The 14,966-nt window shown below is 34.3% G+C and overlaps 1 protein-coding gene across 1 annotated transcript; it reads right to left on the bottom strand.

Annotated features, from left to right (window-relative positions):
* Positions 1-5,734: 5,734 nt before the first annotated feature.
* Positions 5,735-14,342, bottom strand: LOC111707519 (Golgi-associated PDZ and coiled-coil motif-containing protein). Its single transcript, XM_023480631.1, has 15 exons — positions 14,208-14,342; positions 13,829-13,904; positions 12,879-12,942; positions 12,340-12,391; positions 12,020-12,083; positions 11,703-11,731; positions 10,822-10,895; positions 10,353-10,529; positions 9,585-9,714; positions 8,978-9,130; positions 8,452-8,574; positions 8,158-8,212; positions 7,778-7,839; positions 6,836-6,956; positions 5,735-6,148 (listed from the first exon to the last, which is right to left on the bottom strand). The coding sequence occupies exons 1-15, from the start codon at positions 14,307-14,309 to the stop codon at positions 5,787-5,789; spliced, it is 1,644 nt and encodes a 547-aa protein (XP_023336399.1). The 5' UTR covers positions 14,310-14,342; the 3' UTR covers positions 5,735-5,786.
* Positions 14,343-14,966: the final 624 nt, after the last annotated feature.

The raw sequence follows: 14,966 nt of genomic DNA, 5'->3' as shown, positions 1-14,966 counted from the left end.
GTTAGGCACCCTGGAAGCTACGCATGTTAAATTTTAGAAAATTTATTTTTTGCCGCGACATAAGCATAAAATCATTTATTTAATACCAAGCGACTAAATAATAGAAACCCGGGCAACGTCAATATATATGTGCTCTACGGTTATCATGTACCACAGGTTTTGATTAAATCTAAATTCAACATTTTACCTAAACTAAGACCAAATTTAATAAATTTGAGCTACGTGGCTGAACTACTGCCGGTACAAATGTGAACCACCGATTCAAAGTTTAAGATTTAAGAAGGATTTGAATCGGTGATTCAAATTTCAACCGGCGGTAAACAGTTCAGCGACCCCGCGAATTTATTAAATTTTATACCTATCTGTTAAACATTGGTTATATCGGTGTACTGATAGTATTGTAAATATAAAAAAGGAAAATTCAACCAATTGAAATAAAATTTTAATATTTTTTCAAAGTCAGAAACTTCAATTTTGTGAAAGTTTCAGCTAAGCATAATTATTATTATTGCCAGGCTAGGTGTCGGTATCACCAGGATTCGCAAAAATGTTTTAGAAATGTTTTTACTTTTTTACATTAAAAAGGCGTAATTCATTATTTAAAATGGCAAAATAGACCTTAAAACAAAAATTGTAAAATATCAGCATTATTTACCCTAGCCTGGGGTGTAGAATGTAGCATTGTAATTAGAAAATTTTGCACCGTTTATATCTGGTATAATAAGGAGCAGGGAACCAGGGGGGGGATATAATTGAATATAACATTTTTTGGAGCTTACCGAATATTCGCAATTTAATCTTTTTTACTAATGCTATTTGCCATTTATTTTTGGATTTACTTTTACTTCAGAATAATATATTCTTTTGGGTTTTCATACTTTTGTAAGCATAGGAACATTTTANGTGGGGTAATATGTAATTTACTATTTCTAGCTGATTTTTTATAAATAAATTGTGTAATACATGTTAGCATTACACGTTCAAAAATACACAAAAAAGTTTTAATGATGAACAATTCTCGTTTGTGCAAAAGTTTTGAACATACAGCTTTAATGTGTACCTTGCTCCTTTCAGATAAGGGACTACAGACGTAATTTCACTGTGACTTTACATTTATAGAGTGGCATGTCCAATTAACAGCGCTACCCTTAAAATTGTTTGATTTTGAATGAAATATTCTACTTTATCTCTTAGAAATTCTCGTTCGATATACGAAGGAAATAAAGGAGCTTTTAATCCCTAAATCTTTGAAATATTTAATGTCTACAACATTGGGCTGCAAACTATAAATATCAAAATATCAAAACTTTAAAATATCAAAGGTTTACATTATTACGTTGCAATGATATATGGGTTAAAACATTAAAGTTTGTGACAAAAACTCATTTTCTTTTCATAATTTAAAACGTACCATTGTGAACCAGACATGTCACTCTTTCAATTGAAAGGGTCACTTGAAATTACGTCAGCAGTTTCTTTAATGTTCACGAATCCATATCTATTTGATACTAGAGCGACATCTTTTGTATCCTTTTACGTTAGTTCAAAAATTTAATTTACCAATCGGATAATTGGTATATTAATTATTGAATTATTACAATTGGTTTATATGAACATTTTTACAGGATTTTTAATTATTTATGTAAAAACATGTTTCCGTTTCAGTCATTGGAATAAATTTATCTTAGTAGAGTTGTTTTCTTCAAATGAATGAATAGACTTATTTTATAATCCCTGAATTATTGAAATCTATGCTTTCCAGGTTTTTTTTTAAAGGGTAATGAGATTGAGCCATCCTTTGTTAGAAAAATAATTAAGCCCCAATCTGCATATATTACTGTGAACCAAGTCAAGGAAATAAGTTTTTGCCACAAACTCAAATTTTCTAATCCCTAAGTCTTGGCAACCTGATGGCGGACACCCGTGAAATAGGCTATTTGATCTAACATAATTCATAGTTTGAAATATCTTAGGTCTACGAGATTGGGTTGCAAAGATATAGGTATTAGAAAATCTGGGTTTGTGACAAAGACTCAATACCTTTGTGCGACTTCACTGGTAAAATTGTGCAACATTTTAACTTCTTTATATTATGTATTAAACAACTACAAAATATAAGATAATAACTAAGAGACAAAATAATATAATTACTAAAATATTTATAAAAAATGAAGAACAGTAATAACAAATTTTGCGGATTTATAATTTAGTTTTCGTAGATTTACAAAATTTTACAAAAATAAAAAAAATGTTTAGAGACAATCTTTTGTATTTCTGGGGTCAGGTGAGGTCGTTAATTGGATACATTACACACTAACAGACAAGCAAAGCATATATAAAGACTAGCTTGGAAACCCAGCGTTGTCCGGGTTACTTAAAGTTACTTCCGCCGATTACAAGCAATTGGTCATGAATTATGAATCCGAATGTATTTCCCTATAAAAGTCGACTTATTCAACTTTTTCTCAAAACCATGCCAGGAACATTCCCGTGGTTTTCCGAAGTTCCCCAACCAAATGAGGCAAATCGGTCAGAGGGTTTATGAGTTATGATCGTACATCCAAGCAAACAAAGAGATCACAACTATACGGGGTGTCCCACAACATACTGTATCGTGCTTTAAATTTCAATTTCCGTGACTACTCAGAAAATCTAAAAAGAATGAATCATTTAGAAAAATTGTATATTGCTGATATAAAGATTTTCATACCAAAATAACTAGGTTTTCGCGTATTATGTGAGATAATCTAATATGATATGGGACGCTCTGTGTATAGATGTATATTCACAATGAGAACCCGAAAACTGTGGAATAGGAAGATGTCATCAAAATTATAATCAGAGGAATTTGATGACGCTATAAAGCAAATGGTTTTTTCTAGTAACATTGTAATCACTTATTATGGGACTGTTTTTATTACTAAATTGATGTGTTTAATGAACATTGAACTACCTAGAGTCGAGTTCATATTCCAGAGATTTCTGGTTCCCACTGTAGACAGTAGATAAAGCCTTTTCAAAGCATATTTTTTTTGTCTGATAATAAAAAAATTGGTATTTGGTTTTAATAAAATTTATTAAAATATAAACGTAAAAACATTATATAAACTTATATAATAAAATAAATCAATATGTTATAGCAATACTTTATAGGATTGCGCATTGCTTATAGCTCACCATATTAAGAGGGTAAAACTGAAATCGATGAATCAATTTTCAAAATACATAAACAAGAGTGACATTACAAATATGATATGAATATTTTAAGATACGAAAAATGTATGAAATTTGTTTTTTATAAGGTGAGAAAAAAACACATATAACACGTGAATCACAGGGGAAATCCAAAACTCGTCACAAAACATGATTTTTACGTATTTTCTCTGAGTAAAGATATTAGCCAAAACTATTTTTGGTTTAAATCGTTGGTCAGAGATTTTTTTGCCTAATGCAATCAAAGCAAACTTATCGAAAAATAATTTTGAAATAGGTAAAACATCGTAGATTCTTTTTAAGTCTCTGTTTGTATCGTAGGCCAGCTCTGTAGGTCCAATGTGGGTCACCTTGTAGGTCCAACGTGGGCCACCCTGTAGGTCCAATATGGGCCACCCTGTGGGTCCAACGTGGGTCATCCTGTAGGTCCAATGTGGGTCACCCTGTAAGTCCTATGTGGGTCACCCTGTAAGTCCAATGTGGGTCACCCTGTAGGTCCAATGTGGGTCACCCTGTAGGTCCAATGTAGGTCACTATGTAGGTCCAATGTGGGTCACCCTGTAGGTCCAATGTGGTTCACCCTGTAGGTCCAACATGGGCCACCCCTGTAGGTCCAACGTCGGCCACCCTGTAGGTCCAATGTGGGTCACCCTGTAGGTCCAATGTGGGTCACCCTGTAGGTCCAATGTGGGTCACCCTGTAGGTCCAACGTGGGCCACCCTGTAGGTCCAATGTGGGCCACCCCTGTAGGTCCAATTTGGGCCACCCCTGTAGGTCCAACGTGGACCACCCTGTAGGTCCAATGTGAGCCACACCTGTAGGTCCAATGTGGGCCACCCTGTAAGTCCAATGTGGGCCGGCTCTGTAGGTCCAATGTGGGCCACCACTGTAGGTCCAATGTGGGGATGATTAGGGGAGGTTGTACTGTACCGGGTACCCAAAGATTTCAACTTAGATAATCTGTTTTGTACATAAAAATTAATTGTAATGATAAAATTTTATGATTTTTACTTTTCAAAATTCATTGGATAAAAGATTGATCTTTATACTTTCTCTTTGTTTACAAGAGAGAGTAAAAAATCGTTTGGCTTCATGTTATCAATCAATCACACCAGAAAGGCTAAAATTTAGGTTTACATTTCGTAAAATACAAAAAAAAACTATTTAAACTTGGCACTGTGACAGGGAAGTCAAGGGAATTTTACTTTACCGGTAAAAGGAAAATAAGTAAAAGATTAAACTTTCCGAAAAAGTAGTTGTACACGTTTTTTTGTCGTCTGAAAAGAGGGAGAGGGCTGTGAAATCTAATAATTTTGGGATAAACTGCAGCCTGAAAGAAGAAGGTTAAACCAGTGTGCTCCACTCAAGAACTATATATGCAGGATGATCAAATAATCAAGAACATTGCCTTTAATCCTGTCAACATCAACATGTTATTTTCTGTATTTTAAAAATTAAAAAATAATGTAAACCAGATTTGTAAGGGAATTTTACTCTACCGGTTTCCGAACAGGGAACCCGTGGCTAATAAAAAAAATAAACTTTTCGAAAAAGTAGCAAGTAGTTGCACATAATTTGCTTGTAGTCTGAGAGAAAATGGGCGAGTTTTTTTCAGTGTGGGTCGTTATTTTATTAAATTATCCCAAGGGACGTAAAGTAACTTTACGTCCTTATGTTGGGGGAATCATGGGCCTGTAATGTTGGAGAAAAGGCGGTAAAACTGCAAACTCAGAAACAATTCGAGATGTTCTTTTAGGTTCTTGTTAACAAATAAAGAAGTTAATAAGGACAGTGCTATTTCAAAAAAAAAATTAACTCTCTGTGATAAAATTTTCTATAAATGCTTCCAACATCTTTAAATATGTGACAGTTACTAAAAAATAAAATGCATTAAAGTCTAGTCTAGATAGACAGATTTCACAAAATTGATAAAAACATGGTGTTCCAAAAAAAAAGCTTCCAAAGCATTACAAATACAAATATGTAATGGGCGAAGATGTCTTTTTTTTTGGGGGGGGGGGGCGAGGGCAATTGATTGACAATAACTTGGTTAGTTTTTTTTATAAAACTTTTAAGGTTTATGTAGATCTTTTTTTGGTGATTGCTCATTACTACAGTGATAACTAGAAAATTTTGAAATAGGAAGACGACTTTAAAACTCAAGTTAGGACTTACACTAGTTCAATAAACATTAGACATAGCCAAGTGTAAATAGACCCATTTTACTTAAAAAGTGCCTAGCGAAAATACTAGTAAATATATTTTCTTTGAAAAAAACATTAAAAAGCTTAAGCAGTGCTATAATGTCGTCTTTCTATTTCATTGTTTTCTGGTTCTAATTAGTGGCGTTACAGGAGGAGGGAGGGGAACCTGTCATAAGCTTATATAGGAGGGGGGGGAGGGTTCTCCTGTCAAGGGCGTATACAGAAGGTGGTGGGGTGGGGGTGCTTCTGGTCCTTGGGCCCTTTATCATAATCATGTGATAGGTGACTCAAATATTTTATCATAACAATACTGATAACCTGTAAATAGTTGTAAAATACCGATAATATAAAGAATAAAACAACTGTGTTTTACAGATTTACAATCGGAGTTTCCGCAGTCAGCAATATCTGGCTTTCCAGAACAGTTTCTAGTTTAGGGATTTCTAGTCCAGGGATTTGTGGAGAATACATGCTTGAGTTTACAACATTGGAGATCGCAGGGTCAGCTCGGGGACTAGGACCTGTATCCTGGTCACGCCTAGGACTAATCTCAGTGTCTTTACGCTGACTTTGTGCTGTGTTTTGTTCCCGAAGTGAACTATATACCGTGTTTTGAAGGTCCCTATGAGGATTGTGTTCCCTAAGTGGACTATGAACTGTTGGGAGTAGGTCCCCCTCACCGACCAGGTGGTTAGGGACACGATTCTGTTCTGTATAACTCACGGCTCGTCCTAAAGAAACACGGTAAATCATGAAAATAGGACAAGAAAGACGATTTTCATTAACCAATTTGCATAAAATAATCTTTTAAATCTAGTGAAGGTTTAGGACTATCTAGAGTAGGTTTAGGACTATCTAGAGTAGGTTTAGGACCATCTAGAGTTGGTTTTAAACTATCTAGAGCAGGTTCAGAACTATCTAGAGTTGATTTAGGACTATATAGAGCAGGTTTAGGACCATCAAGAGTTGGTTTTAAACTATCTAGAGCAGGTTCAGAACTATCTAAAGTTGTTTAAGGACTACCTAGAGCAGGTTAAGAAATATATAGATGTATATATAATTCAATATATATATATATATATATCTAGGTTTAGGACTATCTAGAGCAGGTTTAGGAATAACTATATATATATATAATTATCTAGAGTACAGGTTTAGGACTACCTAGAGCAGGTTTAGGAATAACTATATATATATAACTATCTAGAGTCTAGGTTTAGGACTATCTAGAGCAGGTTTAGGAATAACTATATATATATAACTATCTAGAGTCAAGGTTTAGGACTACCTAGAGCAGGTTTAGGAATAACTATATATTTATAACTATCTCGAGTCTAGGTTTAAGACTATCTAATGCAGGTTTAGAAGTATCAAGAACAAGGTTAGATCTATGCAGAGCAGGTTAAATAATCTATTACCTGGATGAGGTTTAATATCTTTACTAGGAGTAGGTTTAGGACTGTCTGGTGTAGGTTCGAATATTCTATAGAACCGGTAGTCCAGATTAGAAGGATCGTCTTCGCTCAACTTCTCACCAGACTAAACCAGAATATATTATTTCAATATGAATAATCAATCCTTGATCGAATACAGGTTTAAATCAATGCTTAGGATCAAATCTCCGGATCTTGCTGGATCCTAAACATTTTATTATTTTATATTATAAAGATTTATTCACACACAAAGATAAAAAACATATATAAATGGTGTAGTTTAAATTTGTTTAAATAAATTTTTTAAAATGCAGCTTTCCAAAGAAAAAAGAAAAATTATACAAAATTATGCACAAATAGACGACATTGATCATTACTCATTACATAACATGTTTATCATTTCAGTTATTACGTAATCATCGAATCCTTCAACATATAAATTATTCGTTCTTGTATTTAAAAGTTCTTGTAAAACCGGAACTTTCCATGCATGGTCCAATGGGACATCAACATATTTATTTGTTTCCTGGATCCGAATCCGTATACATACTTTATACAAGGGTCAAAATATCAAAAAAAGAATCTGCATAAAATAAGTTGTTGCTCTCAAAACACAAATCTCCACTGATGCAGATCCTAAGCCCTCAGGTTAAAATTGTACCGAGGTGGGCCGGACATGTCGCTTTAAATCTTGAGCGTCATGTATTTACTCCCCTTGAAGTAATTCTAACCCCTATCTATCTGTATCTACATATCCACAACGCCAAGATCACAACCAGGGCCGAAAATGAAGGGTGGCACTCGGGCGCGAGCCCCCCTTCTGTGAGATCAGATTTAAGGTAAAATAAGTGCTTTTGACTGTGTAAGAGACCCCCCCCATGCAAAAGCATCAGTTATTGGCCTATTTTCTGTTTGTGATTAACTGACCTGAAGCTCGAAAGTGATCTGACCGCGGAGAGATGAAAGGAAATTTACTGCTTCCTGGTGTCCTTAACATTCAAATTTTCATAAAACATTTAACATTTCAGATTCAGATTCCCCTCCCTTCCCTAATCTCCATAACAAGCTGTATTCACTACACTTTTCCGACAGTGTGCGTGAGCGACCCAAAAGGGGAATGGAGGAGTAGTTTCTGCAATCTTTAAAAACCTTCATCTGCCCTTAGCAATAGAAATATTGGGCGTTTTTGCTGAATTTGGAAAATAAATTAATTTTGTGGATTATACGTATCATAAAGCGGGAGAAAACTTGCCAGTTAACGTCCAAAATAACAATTATAAGTTGGATATTCGAAACCATTTATTTACCTTTTTTAGAAAAATCTTCTCCGTTCACCGAGAGAAGAATATCTCCCGCATTTAACTAAATATGAAAATTATGTTACGAAGCAATATAAATTTTGACTATTGGCACTATAAATGTGAATTTCAGAAAAGAGAATTCGATATAAACCGTTGTCCATGGACACCATGGCAAAAACATCAAACAGAAATAAATTCTGATCTATTTACGGTGAAGTAAACCTTAGGTCACTGATTAAAAGATCATCACTTAAAATCATGTTTTTTATTTATAGTGTAATTGTTTATTAAAAATAAAACCTTTGAAGATCTAGCGATCGCCGAGTTCGGGAACACCTCTGAGACGATGATCGGTAGATTATGCTCCTTTCCCCCGATAATCGCCATGCCAAGGTCATCTGCAGGGTTTTTCAGGATTAACACCTGGAACAAAATTATATTTTTAACATAATTCTTGAGTAAAATTTCTTCTGATTTTTTTAATAGACAAGGAAAAGTTACATAAAAATATCAAAGAGCGAAAATTAGGTAATTTCTGTCATGGCTAAATTTATATTTGGGGAACAATTCTCTTTTGATTTTTTTAGGGACGGGGGGGGGGGGAGGGGGTAGAGGGAGGATGTTAGTATGGAGGTCTTATTCTCGAGGAAAAAATACCAGTTTTAATAAAAACTGTAAAAAAATGTTCATAAAAAATATTTTTCACAGAGCTTATCCGGCTTTTTAAAGCTAAAAATTGTTTAGATTGCGAATGAAGAGTTCAAATTAAAATTTAATAAAAATAAAATTGACGAACGGCCATCATTATCTCGATAACAACACTGACCTGTTTTCCCTTGGCGTGCATGCTTTCTTCCCTCGACTCTCCATTAACCGCCGTTCCATTCTCGGCGTTTGCCGCCGATCCATTGGAATGTTTGACGATTGTTTTCGTTTTCTCTATTTGAGGGAACTCCTGCGCCCGTTTAGTTCGAAGCTCCTAAAACATTATAAATGCTGAAGGATGGTTATTGGTTCAGTTTCAAAGGAACTGTAAACGTTATTTCAAGTAAAAGCGGAGTATGTCGGATTCCCACCTGTACCCTTTAAACCTTTTTATGTTCAATCATGTGGAACCTAGTGTCGTCTTCCGTCTTATAAAGTGTTTAATTCTGTAAACAACTTTTTTGTCTCATCTGCATAAAATAAAGTTTTTTTTTGAAGAGAAACCAAAAACAAGGATTTTTTTGTCCTTTTAGCTTATTTAAAGGTGAAAACCGTTGCCTTTAAAAGACGTGTCTCTTAAAATCAAACCTCCCCTTTACTATTACTTTTCTTCGGCAGCCGCGTCATAAGACATTAAAACGTGGGATTTCTTTTTGGTTAAATTCCTCCAAAAATGCAAGTAAAAAATCGGCCAAAATTATTTTAATATGTAAATAATAGGTTATAACCTGTTTAGTTTTACATATCTGTGCTATTGTTTTAGCTCTCTGTAAACACATCTCAGCCTCTATTTGTGTCCACAGCCTCTCCTTCATCTCTGCCGGGGTATTCGAGGCCAGCAGCTGAATCTGCTGAATCCTGTACAAGGATATTCTATGCACAGGGTGTCCCACATCGTGTTGGAACGTGTTAAAGTTTTAAATTGCGATTTTCGGGACTAATCAGAAAATCATTAAAAAAATTGTATATTACTTAGGATTTGCATGCTGAAAATACTAGGGTTTTGGAGTATTATATGCGTAATTTGAAGTTAAAGCTTGGAGATAATCTAATATAATATGGGACGTTCTGAAGATATAGTCCTATTTTAAATAATCCGCAATAATGAAAATTGATTTAACACTTTAAAGTCGTCTTTAATCTTAGAAATAGTTTTCAGTATTCAATATAGGTAACCTAAATTTAGCAACAGTCTTTTTTGAAACAATATTCACAGATTGGCCCTAGTCCTGCCCATTTCCAAAATGTGGTCTGCAATTTTTGTACTCAGATAATTTCCGGAGAAATGAATGTTTTCGTTCAGAATAGGTTAATCATTAATTCTTAATATCTCTGGTATTTTGAGGGCAAACAAATGGCAGACCACACTTTGGAAATCATCATCATTATCTTTATCAAGATAAACATTATCAAGCGGGACCTTTATCATAATATACCTTCCTGCTAGTTCTTTATTAAGATAAACATTATCAACCAGGACCTTTATCATAATATACCTTCCAGCTAGTTCTTTATTAAGATAAACATTATCAAGCAGGACCTTTATCATAATATACCTTCCAGCCAGTTCTTTATCAAGATGAACATTATCAACCAGGACCTTTATCATAATATACCTTCCAGCTAGTTCTTTATCAAGATAAACATTATCAAGCAGGACTCCCCCCCCGTTCCTTTTTATCTTGTTAAATTTAATTCGTAATTTTTGGCAAATCCCCAAAAAAGTCTTACAACAACGCTCATTGATTCACATTTAAAAATTAATTCTTAAAACAAGAGAAAATCGGGTTAAAAAGTTAATATAAGAATTTTAGCATAACAAATCAACTTCACGAACGCGCAACATAAGCAAAATGTACTTCCGTTTTTCTTCACACAAAATTATCAAAACTGAATAAAAATGTTTTCTTTAGCTAATGTTTTCTTAAAATAAAAAAAATGAAAATCTATCCTATATTTCCTTACCAAAGGTTTGCCTGCTTTGTATCGGAAGGTTCCCTTGAAACGGACCGGGACAGGGGTTTCTTTTCCTCAACATTCTGGAAAAATAAAAAATAGTCCCTTCGATTTTTGATACTTTTTGACCAAAACTCTAATTTTTCTAAAAATCATTATTTTCCCCCATTCAGCGAAAACCTTTAAGGGAAAAATGATTTTCAAAGGGGGGATAATTGCCAAGAAAATATACTCCCCTGATTTATCAATCAATAAAAAAGATTTTAAAAACATTATGCTGTCGTGAACTTCCATTTGGCATTAAAATTGCTCTAAAAATTGCATGGTTTGCAAAGATATAACTTTTAATCAATCAATCATCAATCAATCGATACATAAATTTATCATCCTTATCATTTTCAACTATTTGTTCTTAACAACAATCCATGGTTTTCATAACGCAAAACTTAATGATTAGGAAAATAATGAAAATTAATGATTTAAAGAGGCTGTCTGGTGTCTACATTAATTCCAGTTTCTGATAACCTTGCAAAAGATTCGCAAGACTACCCTGAACATCTCTATCTGAATAGCAATGAGCAAAATATCATAATTTTTCTGTCTAAAAATTGATAAATTTGTAAATCTCCTCCCTTGTTTCTGTTGCATAAATTCATTAGCAAGAAGTTAAAAATAAATAAAGAGAATTTACAATAGGCAATATCAATTTTCAGATAAAAAATTTTGACATCTTCATCTTTTTTTTACACCGACTAAGGTATACTATTGAGGATCTGGAATGAACTTACGTCGATATTTGCTTTAAGTAATGTTTGTAGGTTTATTCTTAGAATTGATCAAAAAAGAAAAAATAATTACACGATTTTATAATTTTATTTACGCAAATTTACCTGCTTTTTATCAACCTCTTCGCTACCCTCTTGGAATCGGACAATCATAATTTTATTCTCTCAGAAATTTAATTGAAAATAATTATTCAAAAATACCTGAAGATGACAATGAAGCTTTTTTGAATTACAAGTTCACAAATAATCATGAGAAGCTTTTTTAATTGACAGCTTCTCTTGACTTCTATGTTTATGTGTATCCACTATCTATGCTGTTTAACAGCTTGGTATCAATCAAAATCGAAAGTCATCTTCATTGTATTAATATAATCGCCTACCACTGTGGAATTGATAAATGACGGATTTAATGATGTCCATGCCTGATTTAAACTTGAGTTTATGGTTCTGTATCAGCGTAGATTGTAGTTTTAGGGTTAAATAATCCTGAATAGTTAATTTATTTTTATCGTTTAAAATTACAAATGTGATATTCATTATTATCATAATAGTAAAAATAACAACAATGCCAATGTGAAAGCCAATGAGAATGCGACAATAACAATTACAATGACAATGAGGATGACAATGATAATGATAATTGATATAATAGTGATAATATTATATTATAATTATAGTATCTAATAGTAATAAAAACCAGTCAAGCATTTCTCCAGGGCAATTAATTTTTCTTTTCTTTTACCTTCTCTTCTTTCATTTTATCCAGGGAGTGTTTATGTATAGACACCTCTTCTCTAAACAAGAAGGATTAAAACTGATGCAGAGGCTCAGCCCCTCCATGGATCAATACAATCTACGGGTTCCGTTGGGGGTTCAGACCCCAACGTGTGCTGGACAAATTCTATAAATGTCCGAGTTAATGGCAAGGAAGGCCGAAGCACGCCGAAAATTTGAATATATTAAAACTCATTCTAAAGTCATAACCAAAAGAAACGACCATGGGGAGAATTTCCCCTTTTAATTATTCTTTCTAAAACCAACAAATATTAACAGAGCTCTGGGATTTTTGTTTTGTGGATACCAAGATCTTTTGTTAATTTGCAGATGAATTTAATCTTTATTCGATATCCCGCATAGTATTCGTACCTAGTCAGGGCCAGGGGTTAAGGAAGCTTAAATCAGAAGTGAGGGAAAGAACTAAAATGAGCGCAGCAGGTAATTTTTTTATTAAAAAAATACTCTAAAAAACTTATTGGAACAGAAATTTGATAATTTTTTTACCTCAAATGCAGGAGCTCGGCTTCAAGTTTAGCGTTGTTTTGGAATATCACGATAGATTTGTGAGCTAAAATATAGATGTGTAAGCTAAAAATAAAGATTTTTGAGCTTAAAATATAGATTTGTGAGGTATACGTGTGGATTTGTGAGCTAAATATGTGAGTAAGTAAAGCATGATGCTACTGTTTCCCGAATTAATCAATGCATGATGATAAAGATGCTAAATACTACTGATAATTGATCCGGCATACCTACAGTCATAATCAGAAAGACACAAAATTAATTTATAATTAATCAGACGACTTTTCAATCTAATTTTTAAAATATGAATAACGAAGCGAAAATAACAACATAGCCCGTGTCATGCCAATTCCAAAATGTGGTCTGCCTTTATTGTGCGTTTTAAATTACCAGAGATATATATCTAAAGTCGCCTGAATAACTGTCAATAAATTCCGGGTCTTTCTGGCTATGACTATAGTTCAGCGTTCAGCAAAGCATTATGCTAATAATGCATTCTGGTAACCTAGTTGAGCAAAACATGCTAAGAATGCTGCATACTACAATTAATACACCTTAGTTACCTAGTTGAGCAAAAAATGCTAAAAATGCTGCATACTAAAGTTAATGCATCCTGGTTACCTGGCTGAGCAAAACATTATGCTAAGAATGCTGCATACAACAGTTTTAATGCATCCTGGTTACCTTTTTGAGCAAAGCATGATGCTCAGAATGCTTCATACTACAGCTAATGCATCCTGGTTGCCTAGTTGAGCAAAACATTATGCTAAGAATGCTGCATACAACAGATAATGAATGCATCCTGGTTACATTGTTGAGCAAAGCATGATGCTAATGATGCTGTATGCTACAGTTAATGCATCCAGGTTACCTAGTTGAGCAAAGCATGATGCTAATGATGATGCATGCTACAGTTAATGCATCCTGGTTACCTAATTGAGCAAAGCATGATGCTAATGATGCTGCATGCTTCCTACAAATGGCTGTGATCTGAATTTCGTCTTCTTCCTTAATTATAAAATTGGGGGAGGGGGTTAGTCATACTTAAGTATGATATAAATATCCAGGTTTATGATTAATTCTCATTTCTCTGGAAAATTACAAGCGCATTTCTTGTTTCAGAACAAAGTAACAATGGAGAAATTTTCAGAATTACAGTCTTGTAAAAAACTATTCATCTTCTACGTAATTAGATTAAGAATTCAAGGGTGCCATTGTGAATTAGACAGCCCCCTCTGTAAATGGAGTCACTTAAAATTACGAAGACTCGACTGGTTCCTTTAAGTAAAATAATTTTATTGGGTTGCTTACATCTGCAAGTTGGTTAAGAATAAGATCCAGGTCTACCCAAGATTTATCAAATTGATTCTCTAAAACATCAATCCATCGGAGTCCAGCAGATGCAGTCGCCATAGTCTCTGGAACAAGGATTATCTACTACTATGATCCTAACTTTTAACTGTAACTCTGAACGTCGCCTGTAAAAACATCTAAATTTTGACGGCACATTTATTAATGTGTCCTACAAAACACTTTATGGACCCCCCCCCCTCTTAACCTAATTTTCTAATATGCGATTTTTGGACCCCCCCCCTTCCAATCAATTTTGAACATGGATCTTATGTATAAGAAATGGATATAATTGACCATGTTGACACAGCGCCCGGCACCTAGCCGCAGCGCTAGGCCACCTAGCCTGCCCTAGCCACAGCGCTCGGCCCCCTAGCCGCAACGCTCGGCCCAGAAAGTGTCTTAACCTAAAACCTAACCCTATATATACTAATTTTGTTTTTGATTTGTGGGGGGTCCATAAATCATATACTAGGACGGACCCAAAAATTAGATTATTATTATTAACATTTTTAAAACTTATTTCCAGGTTAGGTTAGGCTAAAACAAATTTTGGACATAGCGCTGCAGCTATTACAGACTGCAGGGCCGATCGAGCCGCCGCAGTTATAATTAGGGGCCGTTCGCTGCAGCTACAAGTCCAAATTTGACCATTTTTAACATATGAGCTCTATTTACAAAATTGATAATAAGTGGGAGGGGAGGCCCGGGGGGGGGGGT

Source organism: Eurytemora carolleeae, unplaced genomic scaffold (assembly GCF_000591075.1).
Source record: "Eurytemora carolleeae unplaced genomic scaffold, Eaff_2.0 scaffold625, whole genome shotgun sequence".
Classification (NCBI taxonomy): Eukaryota; Metazoa; Arthropoda; class Copepoda; order Calanoida; family Temoridae; genus Eurytemora; species Eurytemora carolleeae.
This window is presented reverse-complemented; position numbering and strand designations above follow the sequence as displayed.

What these genes read in the sequence shown, in the direction of transcription:
- LOC111707519 (XM_023480631.1), bottom strand. Translation starts at nt 14,309, where the DNA reads ATGGCGACTGCATCTGCTGGACTCCGATGGATTGATGTTTTAGAGAAT. An exon ending in ATAAAATGAAAGAAGAGAAG is followed by an intron (nt 12,084 to 12,339) that starts GTAAAAGAAAAG and finishes TTAACTATTCAG; the next exon opens with GATTATTTAACCCTAAAACT. An exon ending in AAGAGGTTGATAAAAAGCAG is followed by an intron (nt 10,896 to 11,702) that starts GTAAATTTGCGT and finishes TTATTTTTCCAG; the next exon opens with AATGTTGAGGAAAAGAAACC.